Source organism: Limanda limanda, chromosome 21, assembly GCF_963576545.1.
Source record: "Limanda limanda chromosome 21, fLimLim1.1, whole genome shotgun sequence".
Taxonomy (NCBI): Eukaryota; Metazoa; Chordata; class Actinopteri; order Pleuronectiformes; family Pleuronectidae; genus Limanda; species Limanda limanda.
In genome coordinates, this window is record NC_083656.1 from 7,313,087 (window position 1) to 7,338,806 (window position 25,720).

The window sequence follows — 25,720 nt, forward strand, 5'->3', positions numbered from 1 at the left end:
TGCACAATATTCACATTTATGTCAATTCCTATTTACAGCATCTGTTCAGTGCACTAAATTTTGCTTCAGTTCAACAAGAGTCAAGAAAGTACAATTTCTTCAAAAAAGCTAAATTACAAAGTGCTTTGAGTAAGTGCCATTTAAGTGCTACTAAATTGTTAGTTTTAAAATGTTATTCAATGTATAGTCTTAGGAAAGTGAAAAGAAATCTGATTGATAAAGGGTTTTTCTCTGGGAACATTTAATCCTGACGAGCATTTCCCTGAAGTTAAAGTGAAAAAGATGCAGAGAATATATAGTTCATGACTTCTGCGGATATAATTTTATAACCATAAGCATTTTAATAGTGTTCAAACAATATCTTTCAACTCTAAATAAATGTTGGAGAGCCTCGGCTGAACAAGACCACATCAAACCTAGTACACGTGTAGAGAACTGACAGAATTCAGAACACGGCTGAAAACTGTGCAAAAAAGGCAACATGTTATATAATGCAATGAGTTTATTGGTTCAATCAGGCAGGACAGACTTTGTTCAGTTTAAAGTCTGTTTGATGTTCAGCTGATTCAGCCGTTGTGTGTCCACCCACACATACAACACAAAATTGTGGGAGTGACCTTTCAGCATCACATTTGTTGATTGATAAAACACATGACAGCGGGGGCACCTCTTGTTTATCTTGCTGATCACTATGCTACAAGACCGTTTCTGCTGTTTCTTAGAAAACGACAAAAACATACAAATAAACTTGCATATTTTATTCTTGGCATATCACTGAAATCTCACAAAACCAACCATTAATTACTAAAATCACACAGTATGACAACAACTATTATTTTGAGCAATTTGCAGATTTACCATCACTCCCTCAACTACCTCGGCATCCACCTGCAGGTGTCACAGGGTCGTTAACCACGTTTGCATTGCCCTATTTGTACTTATATCTAATGTTGGAGCCCTGGGAAAATATTTAAAACTTTTGTGACTGAAATGTGACTTTACCACAGTGAGGTATACATGATTTGTGTATTGATGAGGTACTGGAGGGAGAGTCATCGTTGTGGGGTTAGATTCTATCTGTACAGGAGGCAGCAGAGCATGCTTGTTCCTTCTCATTAGGAGAGTAAATGACGAGCGATCCAGTCGATGAAATGGCCCACGTTGCTGTAGACACCGGGCTTGTGCTTCTTGCCGCAGCCGTCGCCCCAGCTCACCACGCCGACGACGTAGTGCGTCCCGTTCCGCTGGCACACCAGAGGACCCCCGGAGTCGCCCTGCAGAGAGACACACGGGAGCTCTAACACTAGACTTTTGTTTTCCGACGTTTGAAATCACAACAGTCGTGTGACGTGCACAGACCTGGCAGGAGTCGACTCCTCCGTTCATGTTGCCCGCACAGAACATGCTGTCGTCCAGAGAGTCTCCGTACACGTGGGGGGCTTTACATTTGTCCTGGGAGATCAGGAGGACACGAGCGTCCAGCAGCTGTTTGGTACCGTGCTTCTCTGAAACACAGGAGGATGTGATGTTATAAAATGTATGCATTCAGTCACATGGTTTTTAAAAAGCATGCAGGGCAAGACATTTTCCATATGTTTTTATTTGTGTCAGTTGTGTAAATCTAAGTTAACAGACTATAATAATAACATTTCTCATATGTTTACCTTCACTTCAGCGTGTTAACGGACATTTGTAACTTATAGACACTTTTTTCAATCTTGTGGACGTCAAGGCTCTAATTGACTCATATTTTTCGCAGTAATTTGTTGTCTGACGTTTTGAAAACAAACTCATGACACAGTAATTGAATTAGCACACTTTAAAATGAATAAGTCAAAATATATTACCCTGTTTCCCGATGTAAATGCGTGATACGGGCAAAGGGGAATTGGGTGAAATTCCAAGAGCTGCCAAAGGTTCAAAAGATTTTTGGTTTAATCTCTTAACTCGGCTGTAACTTTCTATTTTTTAATTTATATTATTCCTCTTCAAACAACTAATTCTGCACAATCCAGCAGCTTCATGTGAACTCAGGTGTGCTTAACTTCAATCTGGCTGGATTCTAATTTACCTATGTGCAAACTCTGACCCCATTAACGGATCACATGCAGACTATAGAGGATTTCCCCGGTTGAAATGATGCTCACGTGTTTCGGTCACACCCCATCCTGAGATCACACACTCCGTCCCACTGCTGAAGGGATGGTTCGCCAGACAGGCAGTCTTCACGAAGCGTGTTTCTTTTGCACAGTACGGTGAGTCTGTGACTCTCAGCTGAAGCATGGCTGCACAGGAGACGCACACATCGTTATTGGCATTAAATCTACCAGAGTACAGAATCAGCTGTCATGTGGAATAACAAAAACACCTCACCAACATCATTATAAAGAGCAAAGGGGGTCTGCCTGTATTTCTCGTGCATAATGGCCTTCTCCACAGGAATGACCTGATCGTATACCTCATCCTTCTCTATGTCCACTCCTCCCAGCACCACCTGCATTTCCACTCCACTTGTACTGGACAAACAAACACAGTTCATTTACCACAGTGTGTACGGCTCTATATCATCTAACAACATACCTCAGATAGTGGCGCTCACATGCAGTGTGCAGCAGTGAGGACCCAGCAGGACTCGAGGAGGATGCCGCCGCAGATGTGCCTGAAAGGTCCGGAGGAGCCTTTCTCTCTGGTCTGCAGGGAAACCTGCCATGGATGAGCCCCAGGAAGAGACTTCCTCCCTCCGAAGATCCTGGACGAGCGGCCGGCCTGAGGCCTTCCACACTGGGAGAACTGGGCCGGAGGGATGCTGGGTTGGACTGGAGTCGGATCTGTTTCATGTTCATGGATGGTTGGTACGGTAGCCGGAACTGAGAGGGAAAATATAAATATATCAAATGAGAGCGGTTAAAGGAGTGTGTGTGTGTGTGTGTGTGTGTGTGTGTGTGTGTGTGTGTGTGTGTGTGTGTGTGTGTGTGTGTGTGTTTCACCTGCAGAACATTTCCTGACGTTACAGTGGTTCCACTCCAGTTTGCCATTTTTGTTAATGAAGCACCAGGGCTGATCATCTCCATCAGGGTTCCTTGAAGAAAGAAGGATTTCAATACAGGGATTAAACCAGCTCCACTATATTTCAAATGAACGGCACGGTGGTGCAGTGGTCGGCAATGTTGCCTCACAGCAAGACAGTGATGTGTTAGAACCCCAGTTCGGACAGGGGTCTTTCTGGATGGACGGACAGAAAGGTGGAAGAATGGATGGATGGATGGACGGACAGGTGGATGGATGGATGAATGGATGGGTGGAGGGATGGACGGATGGTAAGGCAGGTGGATGGATGGATGGATGAGTGGATGGATGGAAAGGTGGACAGAAGGACAGGTGGATGGACGAATGGACGGAAAGGTGGACGGAGAGACAGGTGGAAGGATGGATGTAGGAGTGGATGGATGGACGGACAGACAGATGGAAGAACGGATGGATGGATGAACAGACGGACAGGTGGATGGATGGATGAATGGATGGGTGGAGGGATGGACAGATGGTAAGACAGGTGGATGGATGGATGGACGAGTTGATGGATGGATGGAAAGGTGGACAGAAGGACAGGTGGATGGACGAATGGACGGAAAGGTGGACGGAGAGACAGGTGGATGGATGGATGTAGGAGTGGATGGATGGACGGACAGACAGGTGGAAGAACGGATGGATGGATGAACAGACGGACAGGTGGATGGATGGACGGATGGTAAGACAGGTGGATGGATGGATGGACAAGTGGACGGAAGGACAGGTGGATGGACGAATGAACGAAAAGGTGGACGGAGAGACAGTTGGATGGATGGATGTAGGAGTTGATGGATGGACGGACAGACAGGTGGACAAAATCTCACACCCTTTTAACTGGGAAGTCATTTAAATCAATGCATTTCAAATGCTGATAACTTATTCTGTAAAGCATTTACAAAGATATCTTAATATTTACAAAGCAGCTCCTGATTTTCACAGTAACCCGACATGAGTGGAGTTACTGTGCATCCATTCAGTTCATGGGGAACCTGCTGAACTCGAATCAGATACGTGATGTCCACCCATAACTTTTAGAAAAAAAATCCAAAGAATGATGTTTACCGATCCAAAGTGCATCAGCAAAACAGAAAGTTTGGTCTGGACCCAAACAAGCATTATGTGTGCAGTGTGGACACAGGATGACCCCTCACCTGCAGTGGTTGTGTGGCCCGATTCCATCGAAACCTGCGTACTCTTGGAAAGGATCCCCCCCGCTCTGCATGATGAAGTAGGAGTTCCAGTCCAGACACTCCTCCCCCTCCGCAGTGACACTCACCTTGCCGCGGTAAAACTCTCCATCCTCTTGGTAACAGTCATTTGGACCTGGAGGCACACAGGCACACTCACTTTGAATCTCTCTGCACCGGTTAACTCTGGGATCTTATATGGAGGATGAAGGAGTTGGGTTTTAAGCGTGGTTTTCTGTGTTAGGACAGTAAGGTAAATATATTTACCCACGTCGCAGAATCGGCCAGTGTATCCGTTAGGACAGGCACACTGGAAGGAAGAACGTTTGGGGCCCTTAATGCAGGAGGCTCCGTTCTGACAGGGACTGGGTCTGCACGCAGCAGCTGTGAAAACAGATCAATGTCTCCAACAAGCTTATTGCAACAAATATTGATGCAGTCAGAGATCGCTAATATCAGATAATTCAGTAGAACAGTTTAAAACAGACCTTTCGTGCAGCTGGGCAGTTGGAATGGAGGTTTGCACTTGCACTCGAAGAAGGGAGCAGTGGACGTGAGGACGCAGCTGCCGTGGCCACATTTCACATTCCTGCAAACGTCTTTGACTTAAAGGAAACACAAGGAACATTTATTTAATTCAGGTTTTATTCGTTTTAAACTAAAGTCATCAGAATATGGTTATATTCAATGGACGAATTTAAAGAACATCCGGCTTTTGTTTATTAGAGCCACAACGTGTTTTGTCCAACTCACAGTGTTATTTACCACTGGGGGTTAATCTTCCTCATACAGCAATATTGCTGGTCTGAAGTAAAAGTTGATAGAACAAACATTGAGACATATCGTTTTACTCTTTTTGTACAAAATTAAAATCCTCCAGACGACCTAATGCTTCTGTTTTTTAGCACAATCTCAGAATTTGCCTGAAGTTGGGCATAAATTTAAGAGTTGTTATAAGTCTCTGAATACTCTGACCTGAAAGTGTCCTAGATGAGCCGGGGATCGAACCACCGACTTATCTATCTCTGAGCCCAGAAAGACAACAATGAAAGTTCTGCTCAAATTTGGCGTATTTGTGAAGGTAATAGAGCTTTTTTATTTAACAGGTTTTTAAATGGTGTTTTTTGTATAAGTTTATCGTGTTTTTCAATATGAAATCTTAATTTGAGTTAAGTACAGTGGTCCAGTAAATACACAACAAACTGAATTACTTTCCATGACCTTAGCCAATAAAGAATAAGGACGGATAATGACAGACAGTCCGATACCTTTCTGACACTTCTTCCCGGTGTAGGGTTCAGGGCACGAACACATGAAGCCCCCGACAGCCTGGCTTTCACAGGAGCCTCTGTTCAGACACGGGTTCGGATCACACTCGTCTGAATGGAGACAGAATTACACGTTAATGCTTGAAGGCCTCGTGTGTGGCTCCACCGATCAATAGTACGATTCAGCAAAATCAATCAGGAGCAAAGGGCGCTTTACTGATGGGAGGGGGGGGCGGGGGGTTTGTTGATCAATACGTCTGAAGACCCCAAACCCTCGCTGTTACTGTTTGAAATTTACCTGAGACATCCAGGAGGTCGTACAACCAGTCATCACCTGTAAAATCGAAATCTCCTGCTGGACTCTCAGTGGGATAATCGTAGTAATATCCATAATCTGTGAGGAAAAGGGGAGATGTTCAAACGTTTAACACAGTCGAAGCCTTGTCTTACTGCAACCTGGGTAAAGTTGAGAGGGTCTTCATTACCAGTGTCGTCTGTCTCCGAGATCACCTGCAAATAAATCAAACGTTTATCGGTGACCTCTCAACCTGACCCCCTTCTTAAAAGTTAGTCAACGCTCAGGTCTCACGCCACAGTCATACTTACGAAGAGTTCCTGTCCGAACGCAGCGAGCGCCCACAGCGAAGTTATTAAGCAGACTGTGTTGATGTGGAGCGCAGCCATGATGGGACCAGAGTGAGTCTCTGTGGTTCGGAGACCTTAAATAAAACCCCTCAAAAATGAAGACCCTGACATTCTCCTCCCACCTGTAAATCATTTCTCCCTGCATTGATTTGTCTTCTATTACCTGTGACCTTTGCTTCCGCTGAGGTCGTCGAAAAAAGTAACGTCCATAGCTCCGATTAACTGTGGCAAAGTATCACGGTGAAAAATGAAATAAATCTGTTAATGCAACTTTACACTGTTGTCAGGTTGACGTCCCTTACAAGCTGTTTTTCTAAAAGTTCTCTAATCTGTTGTCAGGTTTGCTGTTTTTTTTGCAAACATGACCCAGTGACCCCAGTTTCTCAACATGCACCAGATTTGCGAAAGCGAGCAGCAGATATTCTGCCACCGAAACTGATTTTACAGTTTGCAATATTAATGAAATTGTAGGTTTTTGCAATTATACAAAAAAACATTGTTCTGTATGTACGTGGTGTGTTAGGAATTTCAAACTTTTAACTATAGGTTGTGTCTGAAAGAACTCTTAACAATAAAGATAGAAGTAGTTTTAGCTATATATTAGGCATTCATACAAATGATTTTAATAATAACTTTCCTTCCTAGGGGTTAATCTACAAATTAAGAATGAACGTTAACTTGATCTCATTTCTAACTTCTGTATTAAAGCATAATTTCATTAGATTCATTAAACTCACATAGAGTTCCAAGGGCTGTCTGATAAAGTCGTGGAGGTCAGACAGAGTGACTTTGTTGACTTAATTCTGTATTTTGTTTTGGTTCAGTTGCTGCGATTGTTTACACAGTGAGGTTTTTTTTGAAATAGCTGAAAGCATAATAATCTTTTCTCCAATTGTAAACACCTTTGGCCCATATTTCATCTGAGGTTGAAGGACGTTCTTGTAGTAAAACTCGTTGTCTAGCAACTATAGCGTCTTTTGGGAGTGTCTCCCTGTTCACTTCCGTATTCCAAAAGCCAGGAGGATGGCCTACGCCTGCGCACTTCCGAGGAGGAGGACCGAAGATCAACTGTTATAAAATGGACAAGCGCCGGATGTCCAGCGCGCTCTGATACACCTAATGTACTGGAAGCCCGTTGTTTTTGCCGTAACCTGTTCATTGCTTTCCTAAATAAATTCTTAATTGAGCAAAACTGAGTTTGGCTCTACTTCTCTTAAAGGATAAAAGATCACGCTGTTTTTTTTTCAACAGGTGCAAAGCTTAAATATCCCTTTTCATTGTTAAAGCTAAGGAGAACATTTTTAAATTGTTTAAATATATTTTTATATCTATTCCCATCTGTGTTGCACATCTTTTTTAATTTAAATTCGCGTTGAAATAATAGAAAGAAAACCCTGTATGGTCCTGGTTTTAATCACAGTGCCCCCTGTGGTCTTTCTGGGTGAAGCATGTTGTCCCCATGTCCGTGCAGGTTTCACTGCAGCTTCCTCCCACAGTCCAAAGACATGTAGATTGAGGTCAGGTTAACTGGAGACTCTCAATTCCCTGCAGATGTGAATGTGATTGGCTCCAGTCTCCTCTCAAACTTTACAGGATTTTAGATAATGGATAGGAATATACAACATCACACTCAATATAAACATCTTATTTTATTAAAATATGCATATTTTCCAAATGGAACCTGCAAACGGATAAAACAAAAAAGTGTCTTCTTTGCAACTTCACAAACGATGACCGTACTCTTCTCTTCTCGGAACTGTGCGATGAGGTATTTAAACAGTGAGGGTCACACTCTCTCTCTTTCTCTCCCCGTCTTGTGTCTCGCTAACCGATACCGATGTAAGGTCAGCGATACTCGTGTCAGACGGAGTCGCGAGTCATGCTTCTATTCGAAAGGCTCGCCTTATAAACTGACCGCCATATTGGATTACTGAACAGACAAACTTTGAGCTCTGCAGAAAATCCATTAGCTCTATCGTTAAATACGGACACGAGCATGAACGCCTGCAGTTACGTGCAATGAAATGCAGATGGATTCCTACATGTTCTTAAACTCACAAAAGCCGACGCACACAAAGCGAGCAGCGGACACTTAACGGACACGTAGAAAAATATACATGATTCCATTAGCTCTGTGAATAAACATGAACTATAATACAAATAATAGGCACATTTCTTAAAATACCTTACAGCATTCTGTGTCTTTGTTTGCTCATGTTTAAGCCATAGACTGTAATTAAAGATGAGTAATGATCAAATAACTAATTAAAGCTTAACTCTCTGTACATCAGTGTGGTAAGACATTTTTTAAATAACAGAGACCATCTTTGAGAACTACATTATTAAATGTGTACTTTGGCCTTATTAGGTCCCTGTCCAACCTGCTTACATTGGCTGAGGCAGGGATTTATGACCGATACTGGAGCTCGCCACCAGGGGGCAATCAAGCTGGTTTGGCGTCACTTTTGAAACGTGCAGGTTTCAGTGCAGCTTCCTCCCACAGTCCAAAGACATGTAGATTGAGGTCAGGTTAACTGGAGACTCTCAGTTCCCTGCAGATGTGAATGTGATTGGCTCCTGTCTCCTCTCAACCTTTAAAGGATTTAAGATAATGGATAGGAATATACAACATCACACTCAATATAAACATCTTATTTTATTAAAATATGCATATTCTCCAAATGGAACCTGCAAACGGATAAAACTAAAAAGTGTCTTCTTTGCAACTTCACAAACGATGACCGTACTCTTCTCATCTCGGAACTGTGCGATGAGGTATTTAAACAGTGAGGGTCACACTCTCTCTCTTTCTCTCCCCGTCTTGTGTCTCGCTAACCGATACCGATGTCAGGTCAGCGATACTCATATTGGATTACTGAACAGACAAACTTTGAGCTCTGCAGAAAATCCATTGGCTCTATCGTTAAACACGGACACGAGCATGAACGGCTGCAGTTACGTGCAATGAAATGCAGATGGATTCCTACATGTTCTTAAACTCACAAAAGCCGACGCACACAAAGCGAGCAGCGGACACTTAACGGACACGTAGAAAAATATACATGATTCCATTAGCTCTGTGAATAAACATGAACTATAATACAAATAATAGGCACATTTCTTAAAATACCTTACAGCATTCTGTGTCTTTGTTTGCTCATGTTTAAGCCATAGACTGTAATTAAAGATGAGTAATGATCAAATAACTAATTAAAGCTTAAATCTCTGTACATCAGTGTGGTAAGAAATTTTTTAAATAACAGAGACCATCTTTGAGAAATACATTATTATATGTGTACTTTGGCCTTATTAGGTCCCTGTCCAACCTGCTTACATTGGATGAGGCAGGGATTTATTACCGATACTGGAGCCCGCCACCAGGGGGCAATCAAGCTGGTTTGGCGTCACTTTTGAAACGTGCAGGTTTCAGTGCAGCTTCCTCCCACAGTCCAAAGACATGTAGATTGAGGTCAGGTTAACTGGAGACTCTCAATTCCCTGCAGATGTGAATGTGATTGGCTCCTGTCTCCTCTCAAACTTTACAGGATTTTAGATAATGGATAGGAATATACAACATCACACTCAATATAAACATATTATCTTATCAAAATATGCATTATTTCCAAAATGGAACCTGCAAACGGATAAAAAAAAAAAGGGTCTTCTTTGCAACTTCACAAACGATGATTGTTCTCTTCTCGGAACTGTGTGATGATGACGCCCTCTGTGGTAGAAAACTGGAGATGAGTGCAACATTGATTAGCAGAAGAAAAACAAGCGAAGAAAAAACTTCTTCCAGACGTCGGCAGTATTTGTCAGCTGAGCTGGGGTTTTTTTTATTCAAACAGTGATCACTTTACAGCGGGTCAATATCATATTTTCACTGTACAGCCCTATGTAGGATATAACAGGGAGCATGTGGAGAAATCTCTCTCCCTGGTCGTTAACCTCCTCTCACAGGTCAAAACAGGGTCATCACCTGTTTACACAGTGTCAACCGGGTTTAACGTATATTGAAAAAGCCGGAGTGGAAAAAACTTGTAAACAGTATTTCGTAAGCATTAACTTCGTCCTTGGTCTTGATTCAAATTGTCCGAGTGATGATTTCATACAACACTCCACAGACACTTCAAAGTGGCAACCAATGGATAATCATCATTAAGTGCCTCGGCTTTGTTGAACAGTAATGAACCGCATGAAGAAGAAAAGTCTTAAACACAGTGTTCAGGTCAGTCTGTGTGCATATCACTTCATTGTTTGTTCACAAGAAGCAGCCCTGAACCCAAAACCTTCATATTTCCATTGCAAATCTCCCAATACGCTAACGAAAAAGTCTGCTCGCTCACACATACAATTCATTGTCATCAGCTGCAGAGAATATGGCAAAAAACAAAATCTGGTGCAATTCACAGGTTTTTTTCCACTGGAATGAGATGGGGCAGGTTCCAGTAAATTAAAAAAAACATTCTATATAAATATTAGGCATATAATGCTAACTTTCCGGAGCCGAGTCAGCAGCAAGTCAGTCCTTCTCACTATCAAACTCCATGACAACAGATCGAAAAATAAACCAAATGCTTGTTCGTCGCTCTTGTTCTGTCTGCTCTCGGAGCGGCTCCAAGTGCTGTCTCGATTATCGTCAACGCGATAACAACCTCTTTGTTCATGTGTATTCGGATTTGCGGATGTAGTTGGAAGGCACGTAGCCCTGTCGGCCTCCCGCCTCGCCCAGCCACCACTCGCCGTTGCCGTTCAAGTCCTTGAACTCCAGGATCCGCAGCCTCTGATTGGCCGAGATGCTCAGTTCGTTGGCACAGCGGGCGCTGAAGGAGTAGATGGCGTAGTAAATCTGGGGGAGAAAAGGAAAAACAATGTCATCCTGATCTTTTTTTTTAATGTCTTATCATAAACACACCACACATCTCAGGAGTCTCAGTCTCACCTGGTGACCGTCTATTTCGCCCTCCTCCTCTGGTTCCACTGGTTCCTCTGGTGCCGGCTCCGGCTCGATGTACTCGTCTCTGGAGTAGCCCGACTTCCTTTGGCCACCACTGTCTCCGTTTCGCCGCGGGTGCGAGCTGTAGGATTTGTCTGTGTGTCCGTGCCGCTGTGAGTGATTGCTTCTGTGTGCAGTAGAAGAGTCCGTCTCCGAGAGGCCCGGCGTCTCCTTGTACCGGCTCGAACTGGCGTTACTCGCGTCGTACGAGTCTCTGTGGCTGCCCCGGTACGAAGGCTCGGCGTCTCTGTGACTCGAGGAGCTCCGGTGCGTTTGGTCTGTAAACTCCCTTCGGTTCGAGGGATTCCGGGGGGAGGAGTTTATGGAGTTGCTCAGACTGGCCGAGTCGGGGTTGGGTGTGTCCCTGGGGTGACTCCTGCGGGATGAGGCCGAGTCCAGAGACGGGTGTGGCGACGACTGGCTCTGGGGCTGCGACGTGGAAAAGCTGACGGTGGCCGCATCCTGGTTGAAGGTCAGCGTGCTGTTGCTGTTCTGGCGGGAGAAGACGGGGGAGGAGCCGCCGTAGCCCGACTCATTGGACGACTGGCTCTCGATAGAGACGTCTGATTGGCTTCTACGTGGGTTGTAAGGTTTGAGGAAGGAGCTGTACACAAAACCCTTGGTGACTGCAAAACAAGAAATCAAATATTAATGTTATCCCAAAAATAAGCTGATATATTAAAATCGGGTCTTATATTACCAACCTCCATTATCTATTAGCCAGCGGTTGTTGCTTCCCATGGGGTCCTGCTGCTTGATCACACCTACAAGATCTCCCTCTAGTACCGACACATCCAGATCCTGGGCAGCATTAAAGTTTCTCTCAGCCTGGAACAGCTTCTCAGGGCCGTAGCGAACCAGAAGTCCTGCTCGGTGCTCCTCGGTCTGCATGATGTAGTTTGGCTGAAAAGCGACAAGGACAATACTCATGTTAGCGGTGAAACTCCTGCATCATCTGCTCAAGTACGAGACGGGAGCGGAGTCTAACTCACAGGTCCCTGCAGTTGCTTTTTCGAGGTCTGCTTCTCCATCGTCTTCTTCTCGTAGGGCTTTTTCGCCGGGGGGGCGGACGGAGGCAGGTTCTGTGGGCAGAAGCTGAAGCGCTGCAGAAGCTGGAGAACCCGGCTGTACTCGTCTTGGAACTGTGCGATGAGGTTGCCCTCCGTGCCCACCTTGTTAGAAAACTGCAGTTTTGGCGACAGGAGAACGGTCGTTAAGAGGAGAAAGAGAGTGCAGCTGCAGTGGGAATTGACTTGTGAATTTGAAAACATGTATATAGTCCTCAAAGAGAGAAAGAAGCGAAACGACCATGGGACACGAGGAAGAAGTTTCAACAATGGTGGGACGTTTTAAGGCGAGGCTTTGCAAGTTGGCAAGAAACTACAGGTTTGATGTTACACGGAAAAACAGTAACTGGAAGTAGTATCTCTTTTTTGAGATGAAAAGTATAAACGAGTCACACTCACGATCTGTAGAATGGGTTTTAACTCTCCCAGCGTCGTCTTCATGAAGTCCTTCTGGGCCTGAGCGAACGCCCTCACGCAGCCCGTGAACAGCTCCTCCGCGGCGAAGTGGAACTTGGGCAGCTCGTCGAGAAGCTGGGCGTTGAGCGCCTCGTAGTTGTTGCGCGCCACCTGCAGCTCCTCCTGGACGCGGCGCTCCTTGAGGCGGTCGGCGCGCTCCTTGCAGTTGTCGTAGTCCAGCAGCTTGTCAAAGCGCTTCTGGATGAGCTTGTGCGGCCCGGTGAACATGAGCAGCAGCTGGGTGAGCGGGTTGACCACTAAGGACTCGGTGCGCGCCTTCTACTCGGGAGAGGACGGGAGGAAGACAGATAATGTGATGCAATCAGAGGTCGTTCCCAATGCACTCTTACAGAAACTAGGTGGAGATCAACAGACGACTTACAAATTGCGGGAACTGTTTGTCGCTGATGCAGCGGTGAGCCCTCTGGAAGCACTCGGGGTCCAGCGGATTGCGCTCCGTGTAGATGTCACAGAAACTGATGGCAGCCAACACCTTCACAGACGCAGATTCCTGAAGAGACAAGCTCTCAGTTACAATCTCAAAATACTACGTTACAAAATATGTACAGGTACAGTTACTGGAATACATATGTTCCCTCATAAAATCTATATAAATGAACACGTATATTCTTTACAGACACTGAAAATATCCTCAATCAACTTTGTATTTCTTCACAGACCTTTTTAACCCTAACATATAGTTAGGGTTAAGGATAATTACTACTAAATCTGAATTTATTGAAATCTGAACTTAAGACATTCACAAAAACACATAGAATTGCTCCTTTGAGATTCTAGAATGATCCAAAACGAGTATTTTCTGAGTTCATGGTAAAGGGTTCCTACCCTGATATGTTGCAGATACAGAGAAATGTCCCGAATGAAAGACTTGATGAGCCTCTCCTGCAGCCGGAATCTCTTCTCAGCCTCGTCGAACGCTTCGTCTTTAATCTGGGAAACAAGCAGAGGTCAGAGCCGAGAACGAATAGAAAGTCGTCCCTTAACCTTGATGTGACCTTTGACTCTGTTTAAAAACGTCCTTAATGTACCTGAGGTGAAATGCCTGTGAGGTGCTTGAGGTGGCTGCTGACTCGGTTGGATTTTTTGATGATGGAGTGCATGCTCAGCTTCGAGATCTTGTCGATGAACGTGTCCTCGTCCCCTTTCCTGTACTTCACCACTGTGGACACCAGGGGGAGACTCAAGTCTTTAAAACACTCCCAGATTCAAATTTACAGCATGATGCAGGTTCACGCCCTTCAGATGCAGCGAGCACGTAAGACAGTGATTTTTACCGAGGTCCTTCCTGCGTTTGTACTCGTTGATGTTCACGTTGATCTCCTTGACGGCCAGCAGGGCCTGAGTCAGCTGGGCCCGGTCGGGGTGGCTCTCCGGCGTGGCCCCCAGCAGCTCCATCAGCAGCAGCGGGTAACGCATCACCCGCTGCACCGGCTTGATGAGGAAGGAGCCGAGGTTGATGTAATTCGTTTTACCCCTAAAGAGAAGAGTCAGAGACAGCAGATCGTGTTTGAAAATAAAAACCCAAAGAGTATATGAAGAATGAAAGACCATCACAGGTTTACAGTTACACCTAAAAAGACAGTTTCTTCCCACGTTCATGTAACACGTCTTTATCATGTGGATTATATGATCCAATGATGTGTAACATCATCACATACACAGATATGCAGATGATGATTAATGCAAGAGAACACGGGAGGCACAATATGCTTAACAATATTGATTAAGCTTAGTTTAAATGCAATCTGGTGGACAAACAGCACTCACAGCTTCAAACCTGAGTGAACTGCAGATAATTCAACTCCATTATTTGGTTGTTTGGGGCCAAAATTTAATTTGATGCATGGAACTCGAGTAACAAGGTGAAAATATGCATCCTTCTAATAATATTGAGAAAAGATTTTACAGTGTGTTTTCTGAGGAGAATATTGATTACACCTGTTGCTGTGAGCTGCTGTTGCTGTTTGAGTCCAGCAGATGGCACTAAATGCGTTTCCCAAGGATCAACAGTTACTTTACATCACAGCACACACATGCACATGCAGACACAAGCAATAGATTATGAGTCCATCTCAAATCATGGGGAAGGACATCGGAATAGCCCAATAAAGACAAGCACAAAAGTCTTCCACACAAACACAAACACACACAGACACACACGGCTCATTTCAGGGGGGTTAGTGAGCAAAAGTCATGCGGTCAAGATGATTCTCATGCCGGAAACCATGACGACACTTGTTGTGGAGACTTACCACTCTCGATAAATGGCCCTGTTGAGAGGAGGAGGAATGGAGAGGGGCAGAAAAATAAAAAACAAACAGGTTTTATAAGCCGTAACTATCATAAAATCGTAAAAAGTCTTCTTTAATTTAATCAAAATCTACAGGTCACATTTTAGTGATCAACCAAACCCACCAGAGTTTCGCTTTGCACGGTCAATAGAAACAAACACGTCGACGGCACTGCTGGTTGTTATGGTTTTGTTTTGAGAATTCTCTCTTCAAAGCTGGACAAAGGCCCAGAGTGGCTGTAAAACATGTTGTTTCTAGAAGGCAGCAGCACACATGACCTTTACAAGGCTGAATAGGCTGCAACAACACACACACTTTAGAAGATATTTATGTCCCTCATGAGGCCGGCAACCTAATGGCTCATTTACAAAAACCTGGATTTTAAAAGATACGTACGAAACAACAAGGATTTGTCAGTGTCGCTGTACATTGTCCTTTTGTTTATGCAGATTTGTTCTTGGAACCACAGCCCTTATTATCTCCCTTTATCCAAAGCTTCCGGTCTGTCAAGCCTGTGTTTATCTCCAGACATGGATCTGTGACTGTATTTTACAGCATCTCAGCCACGTAAAGCCAATGGTCTGAGTCACTGGTGGTGAAACTACAGGTGAAACCAGGCAGGGCACATTCTTCACCTGTTTTACATTACTGAGAAGGACAGTGAGCCAGAAGTGCGCACGGAGAGGGAAGGCGTGACAATGGCCGATCTTTAGTGTAAATATTGTTCACACAAGTTTAAAGATTTACTCTGACTTTACTTCCCTCTCATAACCTGCCAGCATATTCAAGTTCAAAGTCTGCTCTGAAACAAAAAACAACCTGGTCATACATTTATTTCATGTGAAAACCTGATCTAACAGGAAACTTTGAACTCAATAACTTCGTGACTTTTGCAAAACATTAACCGGAATAAAAAAATCGAAACCCCTTAACCTAAAATGTCACTTAATAGAGTCTGACAAGGCCCAACAGTCCCATTATGAAATATTTACATTCACTAGATCTGGATTTGTATTTCTGCTTCAGATTTTATATGCTCAAATATTAGTCTCCTAAACATGTCGGATGTTTCCATCAAGGTCCATCAAAAAATGATCGTGGATCAAAATGTTATGGATTCTTTCTCGGCAAGTCAAGTTTTGTGGAAATCTAACAAAACAGAGGGGGGTGAACACATTGGTGGAGGTTATTAAACTACATGAAAAACTTCTATATTAGTGTCCACTCCTTTGTTTCCATGCGTACGTACGTGCACATGTTTGGTCTCACACGTGCAAAACATGTTATTAAAGTCAAACACGCAAGTCAAAACTAAGAATGTAGAGCTTAAACTTATGAGTGAGACTTTTCAGACTTCATTCCCTGCTCTTGGGGACTCACCTCAGCCGCTCCAGACACTCCAGCACGTGGCGCTGGACGCTCTCGTCCTTCTCGTAGCACTCGAGCAGAGAGATGGCGTCGTCGTGGTTCTGGCAGTAGATCTTGTAAACCTCCTCCAGCTCAGCTTTGAAGTCCAGAAATACATCACCTGAGAGGAAAGAGGAAACAGACGAGAAGATGAATCAACCAAACACAAACAAAGTCGGTTCGATAGGGTTGGGAACAGTTTGGGGTCAAAACACGAGAATAAAAACTATCTTTGTCATCAAACATTATCTTTCACTTTTCTTTTTCTAATGGTTGCTTTCAGAGTATGTTCAAAGTCTCACTCGGCCAATAAAACTTGATCAGGCAGGTCACAGTTTATGATTAAAACGCTGATAATGTTCAAAACACCTGATGCTGATAGGAGTCGTTTCATTGGAACGTTGCTAAAACAATAACCTAAAACCAGATACTGTACGTGCGTCTTTTAAAAAACAGGCCGCTCACCGATAGAGTCCGTCTCGTGCAGAGCTTCGGACAGCCGCTCTGACAAGTCGATCACCGAGCTGATGTTTCCAAAGAGCTCGTCAAAGTCCACATTCTTCAACTTCAGGGAGAGACAGAACAGAGAGAAAAGCGATGACACAAGTTCCTCCTTACGTCAAAAAACACGGAGAGAATGAGAATTGTACATTTTGGATGATCCCGCTTGTGTTTTGTGCATGTAAACAAACAAAGATGAAGGCGTTAATCCAGGTTTAAGAATCATGCTTATACAAACTAGAATGCTCAGATTGAAAATCCATGAAATGACAGATTTCAAAGAAATGCAAGCGCTCACACGCGGCTCATAAACTAATAACTGGATTTGGATAAGTAGGTTTTTCTAGGTCTCAGAAAATCATGTAATCGTTTCTTTAGTCTGATCAAAACCAAGATCAGACTGGAACACACTGATTTTGTTCTTTCTTCATTTTCCTTTTCAATTTCTCTGTTTCTTGGTCAAACTGTTGAAAGTTGATGCTGAATTTCACATGCATCACTGCTCCGATTCAGCCGATCTCCAGCTGCACGACGATTCCACGTGTTTTTTTTACCTGCTTCTTCTGCAGCGGCTCGATGATTTCCTTAACGCACATCTGCAGGTCTTTGATGTAGTCCTTCTCCGTCTGCAGAAGCTCCTCGATGACCTTCGACCTCTTCTCCAGCATCCTCAGCTCCGGGTCTTCTGTGTCCGTACCGGCGCTCGGGGTCAAGTCTGAGGACGGGGTCGAGTCCGGAGGTTTGGGCTCGGACGACAGGAGCGTCATCTCTGGAAAGATGAGGAAATGAAAATGTTTTTTGATCAGTGCTTGGTCTTTTGACTTCCTCTATGTCACCCAGACCCATGAGGCAGCAATTTCAAACATGATGTGATGTTTTTTGATGAAGTTCTTCTCATGAGTTTATAATTTTTTGCTATTTAATCGTCATGAAACAGGCATAAAACGAGTTGCAGCTAAAAAAAAAGGGACAAAAGGGATTATTATTAATCTGAAAAGGATGAGAGCAAAGAGAAACAATCCCCCCCCCCCCATAGAAACCACACATACTCCTGCCCACCCACCCGGGTCCGCCTTTTACTCTTCCGTCTTGTCTCACTAGCTTTTGATCAATGTCTCTGCTATCACTCGCAGAGGGCTGATCTCTGGGGCTCCCGGGGACTGGAGGGAGAGCCCGGTTTCACGCACCGCTGCTTTTTATGAATGGGCCCAAAACTGGAGTGGACTCGGCCCTTTGTGTGTGGCACAATGGCCTGTGACAGCACCGTCAGACATACAGGCCCTCAGGGGACCCGGGCAGACATGAAAAGAAGAGGCAGTTATCGGGAAGAGAGGATAACGGTGCTGGAGAGGGATGGACCTGTGTGTGTGGGTCTATGTACATTTGCTGTGTGTATTTGTACATAATTAACACCAGTGGAAGAGTAGAAAGACACAAATCACTGTTGTGTATATTTCTGAGTATCTTTAATATCTCAGAGAGATCAGATTGGTACAGTTGATGGAAGAAGGCTGCGTCACTAATTAACAGATGCTGTCACAGGTTAACGACGTTAACTCCTCTTACCCTCTTGTTGCCCCGGGCAGGAGTTTACAAACACTTGTACGCAGCAAACAGACAAACATAACCACACCTTACAGTTGTGCTGCTCAAGTAACACAAAAAGCCGTAGTGCCCAAGTTTTTGCTGATGACAATTTAAAGCTTCAATATCGAGTTAGAATCAAATTCAAGACTAGAAAAGTCTATAAAAAACAGCCAAGTGAGCTTTTTGGTATCGGCCTATATGTCTCTACATCTTTATTTTTAGAGAAATACATTTTATAATATATATATAGAATATTTATATCAGAATTTTATATCCTCCACAATATCAGGATCTATCGCACTCTACCTTGCAAAACATTTCTGCAAAACCTTTCTACAAAACTTTTGAGGTAAACATATCAAAATGCAAAAATATATTTTAGATTTTGCAAACTGAAGCGTCACTGATCCTTCCCGACCCTGACCTCTCTCTCTCTCTCTCCCCCCCTCTCTCGCTCTCTTCACGTGACCTGGCTAAAGCTCAACTTAAAGGAGCTTTTCTCATCCTGCCTCCCTGCCTCCGTTTGCTCTGCCAACTGCCCGCCACACTCGAGCGTTTCCCCTCCGGTGAGAAACTGGTTCACTAATGGGTCTCAAAAGTCAGACGGCCACACAATACAAAAGGGAGACGGAAAACAAAAGGCTCAGGATTTAATTGGAATCAATCGGCTCATTCCCACGTTTGATCCTCTGCACACACATCACATGCTCCACTTTGCAGGGGTAAATACGTGGCCATTTCCAACCTGTGAACCTGAGACACCCCAAGTTGACCCACTTCTGTGGAATTCCACTTTTTGTTCAGTGAAGTATTATGAAGAGGATGCAGGCAAACCACAATTGTTCGCACGACTGCACACACACGTGCAAATATAGTTGGAAATCTGGATTAAGAACTGCGTTTGAAATTAAATGTATAAACCAAGAACAAAAATCACAGGCGCTTATTAAGTGTCTGCGGCAAGTCAACACCCTGATAACAAACACTGTGGATCAGTGAATCACACACATGTGGATGAACGCCAGTGTTCAGAGACTAATCACTGAGAACAAACAACAACCTGCTGCTGAAACTTCACTGTGGTACAAAGCCAAGGAAACTCACCCCGTCTCCTACAAGGAATATAAGATACCGCAAATTATTTATTATGCACAATAAAGCAAGAGAAATGCCTGAGCTCAACTGAGGCCAGAAGCTCATTTTCCTGTCAATGACTAATCAAACAGAGGCATTTGATTTCCGTCAGTGCTCCCTTTATTTCTAACACCTGTTGATTGCAGATTCAAAAATGTGCAAGACCTTGTATCTGCTAAATAAAAATATTAAAATCATCAGCATACAACATGGAGATGAGAACAACAGTGTTTGAATAGATCTGGGTGTTTGTATTGTGTGTGGGTATTGTACAGCATACAGTAAGCCTATGGTTTATACAGCATGCTCACTCAAACACAAAGAAGTAGAGAAATTAGAGTGTGAGCGAAGGGAGCGAGGGGCTGGGCTATGCGGGGGGGCCGTGGGAGTGTGAGGGTTAATAAATGATTTTCATTCAAAAACTGACCTGGTTACACAAATTAGAGAATCTGGGAAATAAAACACTACGTATACTGTAAACACTTTAGAGTCTATGAAGCCTCTTGCACACACAGGGATTAAATGGGTCAATGAATGCAGGGGGAACTGTTCTACTTGAAGTCACTTAATTGTGTTTTCCTCATATCCACACAAAGTCAGGCTAGAGCCATCGTCTGATTATCTTTTTCTTTCTGACGAGTTCGAATTATTCTTGGCTTTATTGGTCTTTTGGAGCCAAAACTGAGCTGCACAAGCTACACAAGACATTTAACACAACTGTAAAAATGCAGAAACTCTTGCAAGAACATAATTTTGACAAGAAGGAAACAAGGCTGGAGTTAAATGTAGCTTGAAGAAATCGAAACTAAATAAAGTTTCTCTCTAATTCATGCAGATAATGTCCACAAATGTTGAAGCAACCCGGTGGAACATTTCATTTAAAAGATGTTGAGACACTGAGCATCATTCAAGGCTCATTTGAACACAACCCACACTGCGGACCTGTACACTAACCTTTTCCAAAAGTGAGTCATGTTGCTTTTTTTCCAAACCTGCTCCTTTTAACACCATGTTCCAGATTTGGAAAGGTTTGAATTGACTCCCTAAACCGGCCTCTTGGAACAGAGGAAACCTGTGACTTTGTAAATGTTTTCAAGTTGGAACCAGTTCTCCATTCTCATGCCCACTCCTTGTGAATCATGTTCGACGATAAGCTCGTAGTTCAAACTGCACAGCAGACTGGATATCTGGGTCCGTCACTGCAGGGAGTGGATCTAATTGCAATATAAAATGACGTAAGCCAGTCATGATCTTTTTCACAACGCCACACCTTCCGCCTTCAGACGCCCATTGGGACAGTCACAGCTAATTTCTTAGACCAGGTCAGAAAGGGTATGCTAAAAATAAAGCAGCGGATATCAGGTCGAGCTCAGTCAGAGGGAAGGCACCGTGAAGATTAGTGAGATCGTGACTCATCAAGTCCCTCATCAACGCTCAGATGTAAAAAGAAACAAGAGTCAAACACGACAAGAAAACCTAAAATCCAAACCAGAGGCAGAATGTTTTCACTGCATCCTACAAGAAGAAGAGCGAAGGGGAGAGAGGAGAAGATGATGAGGCGTCACCCACCTGCTGCTTGTAACTTTCTTCAAACCACTTCAACAACAAACAGACACATGCACACCCCGCACTCACGCATGGTGGTTCACACAACGCTTCGCATTCTACCACAAGTCCATTGTCAGTGTGGAGTCGAGCTCCTGAGCCTCGTAGAGGTCTGAGCGTCCCGCTGCAAAAACTCCATTCCAGAGCTCCAATTACCATGAGAATGCATGGGAACCCACCATGATTAAACACACACACACACACACACACACACACACACACACAGAGACACACACACACCAGGGAGGGCAACCACTCTGGTAGATCTTAAAACCTGGAGCTGGACTTTTTCATAACAGGTGCCTCAAGTCAGGTGTCACATGATAATGATTTTAATCTAACTTTTTTTCAAGTTATGTGTCTATCTTATTGCAGTTTTATGTTTCAGATCTGAAGTTATGTGGTAGAAAATGAGGAAATGTCCACTCTTCTAATTTTGACACATCGCTGGGACACGTGAGCTCACATTCAGCTTTGGGGTCTTCGGGCTCACGGAGGGAGCAGATCCAGTCAGGTCCAGTTCAGGGTCTGTTTCATGTTTCCCAGTCTCCTGACCAGGCTCCTCCTCTGACAGGCTGAGATCCATCACAATTATGAGGCTGAGATTCCACATTTACCCCCTCAGTCTGCCCAGATAGGCTTACACACACACACACACACACACATTCATATATAGATAAAACCATCCAAGCAAACTCCGTAAAGATTATTCAAATGTTTGCTATTATAATATTTCTCTCTTTTAAAGACCTGTTTTGTTTTGTTCTTTTCGCAAGTAACACCTCCCTGAATTCACCGCCTAAAGTCGGCGTGCTGCACTAATGGTCGGTCAAAGTCAAAGGTTTGCCCTGCACGGAGCACTGGAAGGTCAGACACAATCAGCACTGTGTGTTTTCTGCTCCAAAGTTCACAGGAGAGAGCACAGTCGCCACGGCAACAAGAATAGCAGGGGCCCTCCTCATATTAAGCCAAGTTTTTGGAGAGCGGGGAGTGGCTTTGCTGAAATGATCACATGGCAAACTCTGCATGGGAATGTGTGTGTTAGTGTGTGTGTGTGTGTGGTGGGGGTAGGTGCTCAATTGGGAAATAAAGAATGAGAATAAGTTCATACAAGCTCACAGATGCCATCACTTGCAACAGCTTTTACTTACATAACGCCCTACAACGGGCTACGACTTGCAATTAATACTGGATGTATTAAGACAAACAAGATAAACCCATGACGCTGGTAACTGGCGTGAGAAAACAATGTCAGCGCGGCCAGTGTAAATATTAGCAGGGCCTCAAACTTTGGCGCTTTCACACATCAGCTTTGCTTTTTACGAAAACAGCTGCAGCAACTAGGATCTGAAACTCAAATTTCTCTGCAGAAACTAACAAAATCTTCATTTTTTTAAGCATCTTTTTAAATCATCTTGACTATACACACAGGAAGTTGTGTTTGGCTATATCCCCGTCTCCCTTTGTTCAGGTCTGTAACTGTTGTACCACGTCAAATGGAGTTTATTCAGTGACATACCTCTAAGTCTATCTCTTTTAGGGTCAGATGTCAAAAGGTCACATTCCTGGTCCTGGCAAAATCTCAGAGCAACCTCTATGTACTGGTATTCTTGGTAATTAGAGCCTCCATTCAAACCACAGGAGTCATTATAGAGGTCATATACTGATACGCTTAGAATCTATTGTCACCAAGGCAAACATCTGCTTGTTTCCATGAGGACAAGGCTAAACTCTAATTAACAAGGTGAATAAATACGTTTTTATTCAAACCCTTAGATCTCCGGCTTCTGTGGAATTTCTCATTTGGTCTCATCTCTATAATGAATAATGTCCAATTACTTCAAGAGACCATCAGTTTAGCATATGTGCAGAGAGAGTGTTTGGAGGAACCAGCAGCTTTAAGTGAAGAGCCAATTCAACCAGGAGAAGCTCCACAGGCTTCAGGTTCATGGAAACCGACGACAACAGTGAGTCTATTGGGTCTCGCAGGTGCTTCAGTGAAACAAGTAAAAGAAGCCGTTTAAAATATTCTTAAGTGGTCAGATGTAAAAGCCGAGTGAAAACAGTCTATAACTTTCAGTTTGCTCTACGTGGGAAGCTTTTGTTCAACCTGTGTGCAAGAAGTGTCTTGGGAATTTTAGCAGACTGAACTTTCACGATTAGATCTGACAAGTAAAGACAAAGATCGGCCTCGGGGCCTTTTGACTTTTTCCCATGACTGAATAAAAGAATGACACAATTCTGTTCTTTGCACTGCACTCTGCACACACACGCATGGCTGTGTAAATACCCTTTCAAATTTGGGATGGAATACATTAACTGACATATAAACAAGTCAATTTAAAGGAAATACTGCATGGACAATGTTATACTGTGGCTCTGTTTAAACTGCAACTGTCCTTACTTACCAACAAGAGTCATATTTATCATAGAGGACTTCACCTGTAGTTCATGTCTAAAAAAGGGCAAATAATACCAAAAATACATCGGGACGGCAACTTGATAACAAGAAATGACTGAAGGAGGACTGAAGATAAACCAAAAGGAAAAGCATACAGTGACTCATGCAGACTGTTGGACTGAAGGACATTTTTGTGGCCAGCTGAGTGAGATAAGACTCCTTTAGAGCAACGTTATCAGACCATTTGACATCTCACCCCAAAGATTTTCTCTGTTAACACTTAAACCCCCACTTCCCCACCTCCGTCCCGCTGTGCACCAATGGCAGTGACGCTGAAGGATTACAGAGAACAACACAACATGCGCAGCCTAATCAGAACTGGATGACGACGCATTACTCACTCACAGACTCAAACACTCTGCTTAGAGCAGAAACTGGTATTAAAAATGTCAAAAGTGCAGTCAAAATCCACGTTGGTTCGTCTGCACACAAGCGTTTAGTAATTAAATGTTTCAAACACGATATATATTCTATTCCTTCATCTTCCAGTCAGTTTTATGCTGTCAAATTATAAGCAGAACAACAGCTGTAATGGCTACATGAAACATCGATTACCAGCTGCTGTTAACCAGACGGATTTCAAGGGCCAGACCAGAGGTCTAATATTTAATGCTTGGATTACAGAGAACAAAGGCCCCTCTACATGCTTAAGGTCCACCTCAAAAGGCCTCGGCCATCCCCTCAATGTCACGGAATCACAGCGTAAGCCCAATGAGCGCTGCAACGAGATGGTCTAATGTTTTTAGCCCTGCAATCAAATGCTCTACTCAGGGCAAACCCCTGACCAGGCTGAAACAGTTTAACAAGATTAACGGATGACAGGACACTGCGGCTGTCAATGTGCATGTGTGTGTGTGATTTGAAAAATGGCGTCATCTCTCAGATAAGCTTCCAAGGGGCTCTTCAACAGACACACACACACACATGCACACACACTGAGTATCAGTCTCGTCCTGCAGTGAAGGAGTCAGGCTAGTGCTCGCCACCGCCTGGCACCAGACAGACCCCCGCCATCCACTCACCATGCTGACGCTAGGGATTAATACTTGGACTACCGAAATGGATGTGTGGTGGGGGCCAGTGTGTGTGTGTGTGTGTGTGTACGTGCGTGTTCCTAGGTGACTGGGGGAGGGGTCATGGGACACCACCTGCTTCCTATCAGACACAATGAAGTCAGCCAGAAGAGTGCACTCTCTTTCCTCAACTCCTCATGAAACACATGAAGCACGTGCACACACACACACACACACTAACCCTAACACATGCGTATGGACATATTAAAGGATAGAATCAGAAGCTTATTTGATTGATCAGATGTTTTCTGGACTAAATCAGTGAGGTTTTCTAACTTTATGGACTAAATCTTATTTTCGAAGTTCTTCATTTGACACCATGCATTGCACAGTTTGGCTTTTAATCAGAAATTGGTTTGAAACGTGTCCAGCAAACTAACCCCAAGTTTTGTTTTCCTGCTTCTACTGAAACTCATCCTGGACATCCGGCCCTAGATGTCATGGTTTGATAAAGTTGGGGCATTTCTTCGCTCTATATAAGGACTTGTCTCACAGCCCGAAGTTCAAATAACAAACCTTAGTTGACTGTCAGCAGTGCTTGGTTCTCACTAGAAGAGAGCCTCTTCAGTCCCCATGGATTTGGCTGCTTTACAGTGTGAGTTTTTAAGTGCATCACTGCTACAGGGGTAAGAGACCGACCTTTCAGTCAAGCAAGAAGTGAACAGACTGGTTTCAGAACCTCAGTGAAGGAAAACCTACAGACAGGGAGAACGACCGAGACAACAGCAGCCAAGATCCCACAAAACCTGTTCTGCAGGTCGTTGCGCTCACAAATACCTGACAGCTCACTTTCTTGTGAGATACTGACACTCACACACACACACACATGTTCAAGCACACACTTTCTGAGGGGGTGAATCTGGCTAGTCAGCACTCTGAAGCCCCCAGTATTGATTTGAAAAGCACCTCTGGAGGTCACTGATGATAAGAGGTGAGACGCCAAACACTGTCGACC

At 43.9% G+C, this 25,720-nt stretch overlaps 2 protein-coding genes across 4 annotated transcripts in view; both read right to left on the reverse strand.

Annotated features, from left to right (window-relative positions):
• Positions 1 to 484: 484 nt before the first annotated feature.
• On the reverse strand, positions 485 to 6,455 carry LOC133027776 (hyaluronan-binding protein 2-like). Of its 2 annotated transcripts, XM_061094892.1 has the most exons (13): positions 6,128 to 6,268; positions 6,007 to 6,031; positions 5,820 to 5,915; positions 5,522 to 5,632; positions 4,742 to 4,858; positions 4,521 to 4,637; positions 4,218 to 4,389; positions 2,988 to 3,079; positions 2,600 to 2,867; positions 2,374 to 2,516; positions 2,148 to 2,285; positions 1,360 to 1,505; positions 485 to 1,274 (listed from the first exon to the last, which is right to left on the reverse strand). In XM_061094892.1, the coding sequence occupies exons 1-13, from the start codon at positions 6,203 to 6,205 to the stop codon at positions 1,116 to 1,118; spliced, it is 1,662 nt and encodes a 553-aa protein (XP_060950875.1). In that variant the 5' UTR covers positions 6,206 to 6,268; the 3' UTR covers positions 485 to 1,115. The 2 variants fall into 2 exon arrangements, with proteins under 2 accessions (XP_060950875.1, XP_060950876.1); XM_061094893.1 differs by lacking the exons at positions 485 to 1,274; positions 1,360 to 1,505 and adding an exon at positions 1,593 to 1,907 and having other exon boundaries at positions 6,128 to 6,455.
• Positions 6,456 to 9,975: 3,520 nt separating this feature from the next.
• dnmbp (dynamin binding protein) overlaps positions 9,976 to 25,720 on the reverse strand; it is a 37,576-nt gene continuing 21,831 nt past the window's right edge. For both annotated transcript variants that reach the window (XM_061094549.1, XM_061094550.1), the window contains 13 exons: positions 17,460 to 17,674; positions 16,870 to 16,969; positions 16,378 to 16,525; positions 14,959 to 14,976; positions 13,981 to 14,180; positions 13,735 to 13,865; positions 13,532 to 13,636; positions 13,068 to 13,196; positions 12,629 to 12,964; positions 12,155 to 12,346; positions 11,867 to 12,065; positions 11,109 to 11,788; positions 9,976 to 11,015 (listed from right to left, as the gene is read on the reverse strand). In XM_061094549.1, the coding sequence (XP_060950532.1) occupies positions 10,830 to 11,015; positions 11,109 to 11,788; positions 11,867 to 12,065; positions 12,155 to 12,346; positions 12,629 to 12,964; positions 13,068 to 13,196; positions 13,532 to 13,636; positions 13,735 to 13,865; positions 13,981 to 14,180; positions 14,959 to 14,976; positions 16,378 to 16,525; positions 16,870 to 16,969; positions 17,460 to 17,674 (2,639 nt within the window). In that variant the 3' untranslated portion in view covers positions 9,976 to 10,829. The remainder of the gene's footprint in view (positions 11,016 to 11,108; positions 11,789 to 11,866; positions 12,066 to 12,154; positions 12,347 to 12,628; positions 12,965 to 13,067; positions 13,197 to 13,531; positions 13,637 to 13,734; positions 13,866 to 13,980; positions 14,181 to 14,958; positions 14,977 to 16,377; positions 16,526 to 16,869; positions 16,970 to 17,459; positions 17,675 to 25,720) is intronic.

Bases quoted from the DNA above. Each gene is read 5' to 3' on its own strand.
- LOC133027776 (XM_061094892.1), bottom strand. From the start codon at position 6,205: ATGGCTGCGCTCCACATCAACACAGTCTGCTTAATAACTTCGCTGTGG. The intron at 4,859-5,521 runs GTATCGGACTGT...GTTTCCTTTAAG, and splicing joins CGGGAAGAAGTGTCAGAAAG to TCAAAGACGTTTGCAGGAAT. The intron at 2,286-2,373 runs GTGAGGTGTTTT...TCTCCTGTGCAG, and splicing joins TGCTCTTTATAATGATGTTG to CCATGCTTCAGCTGAGAGTC.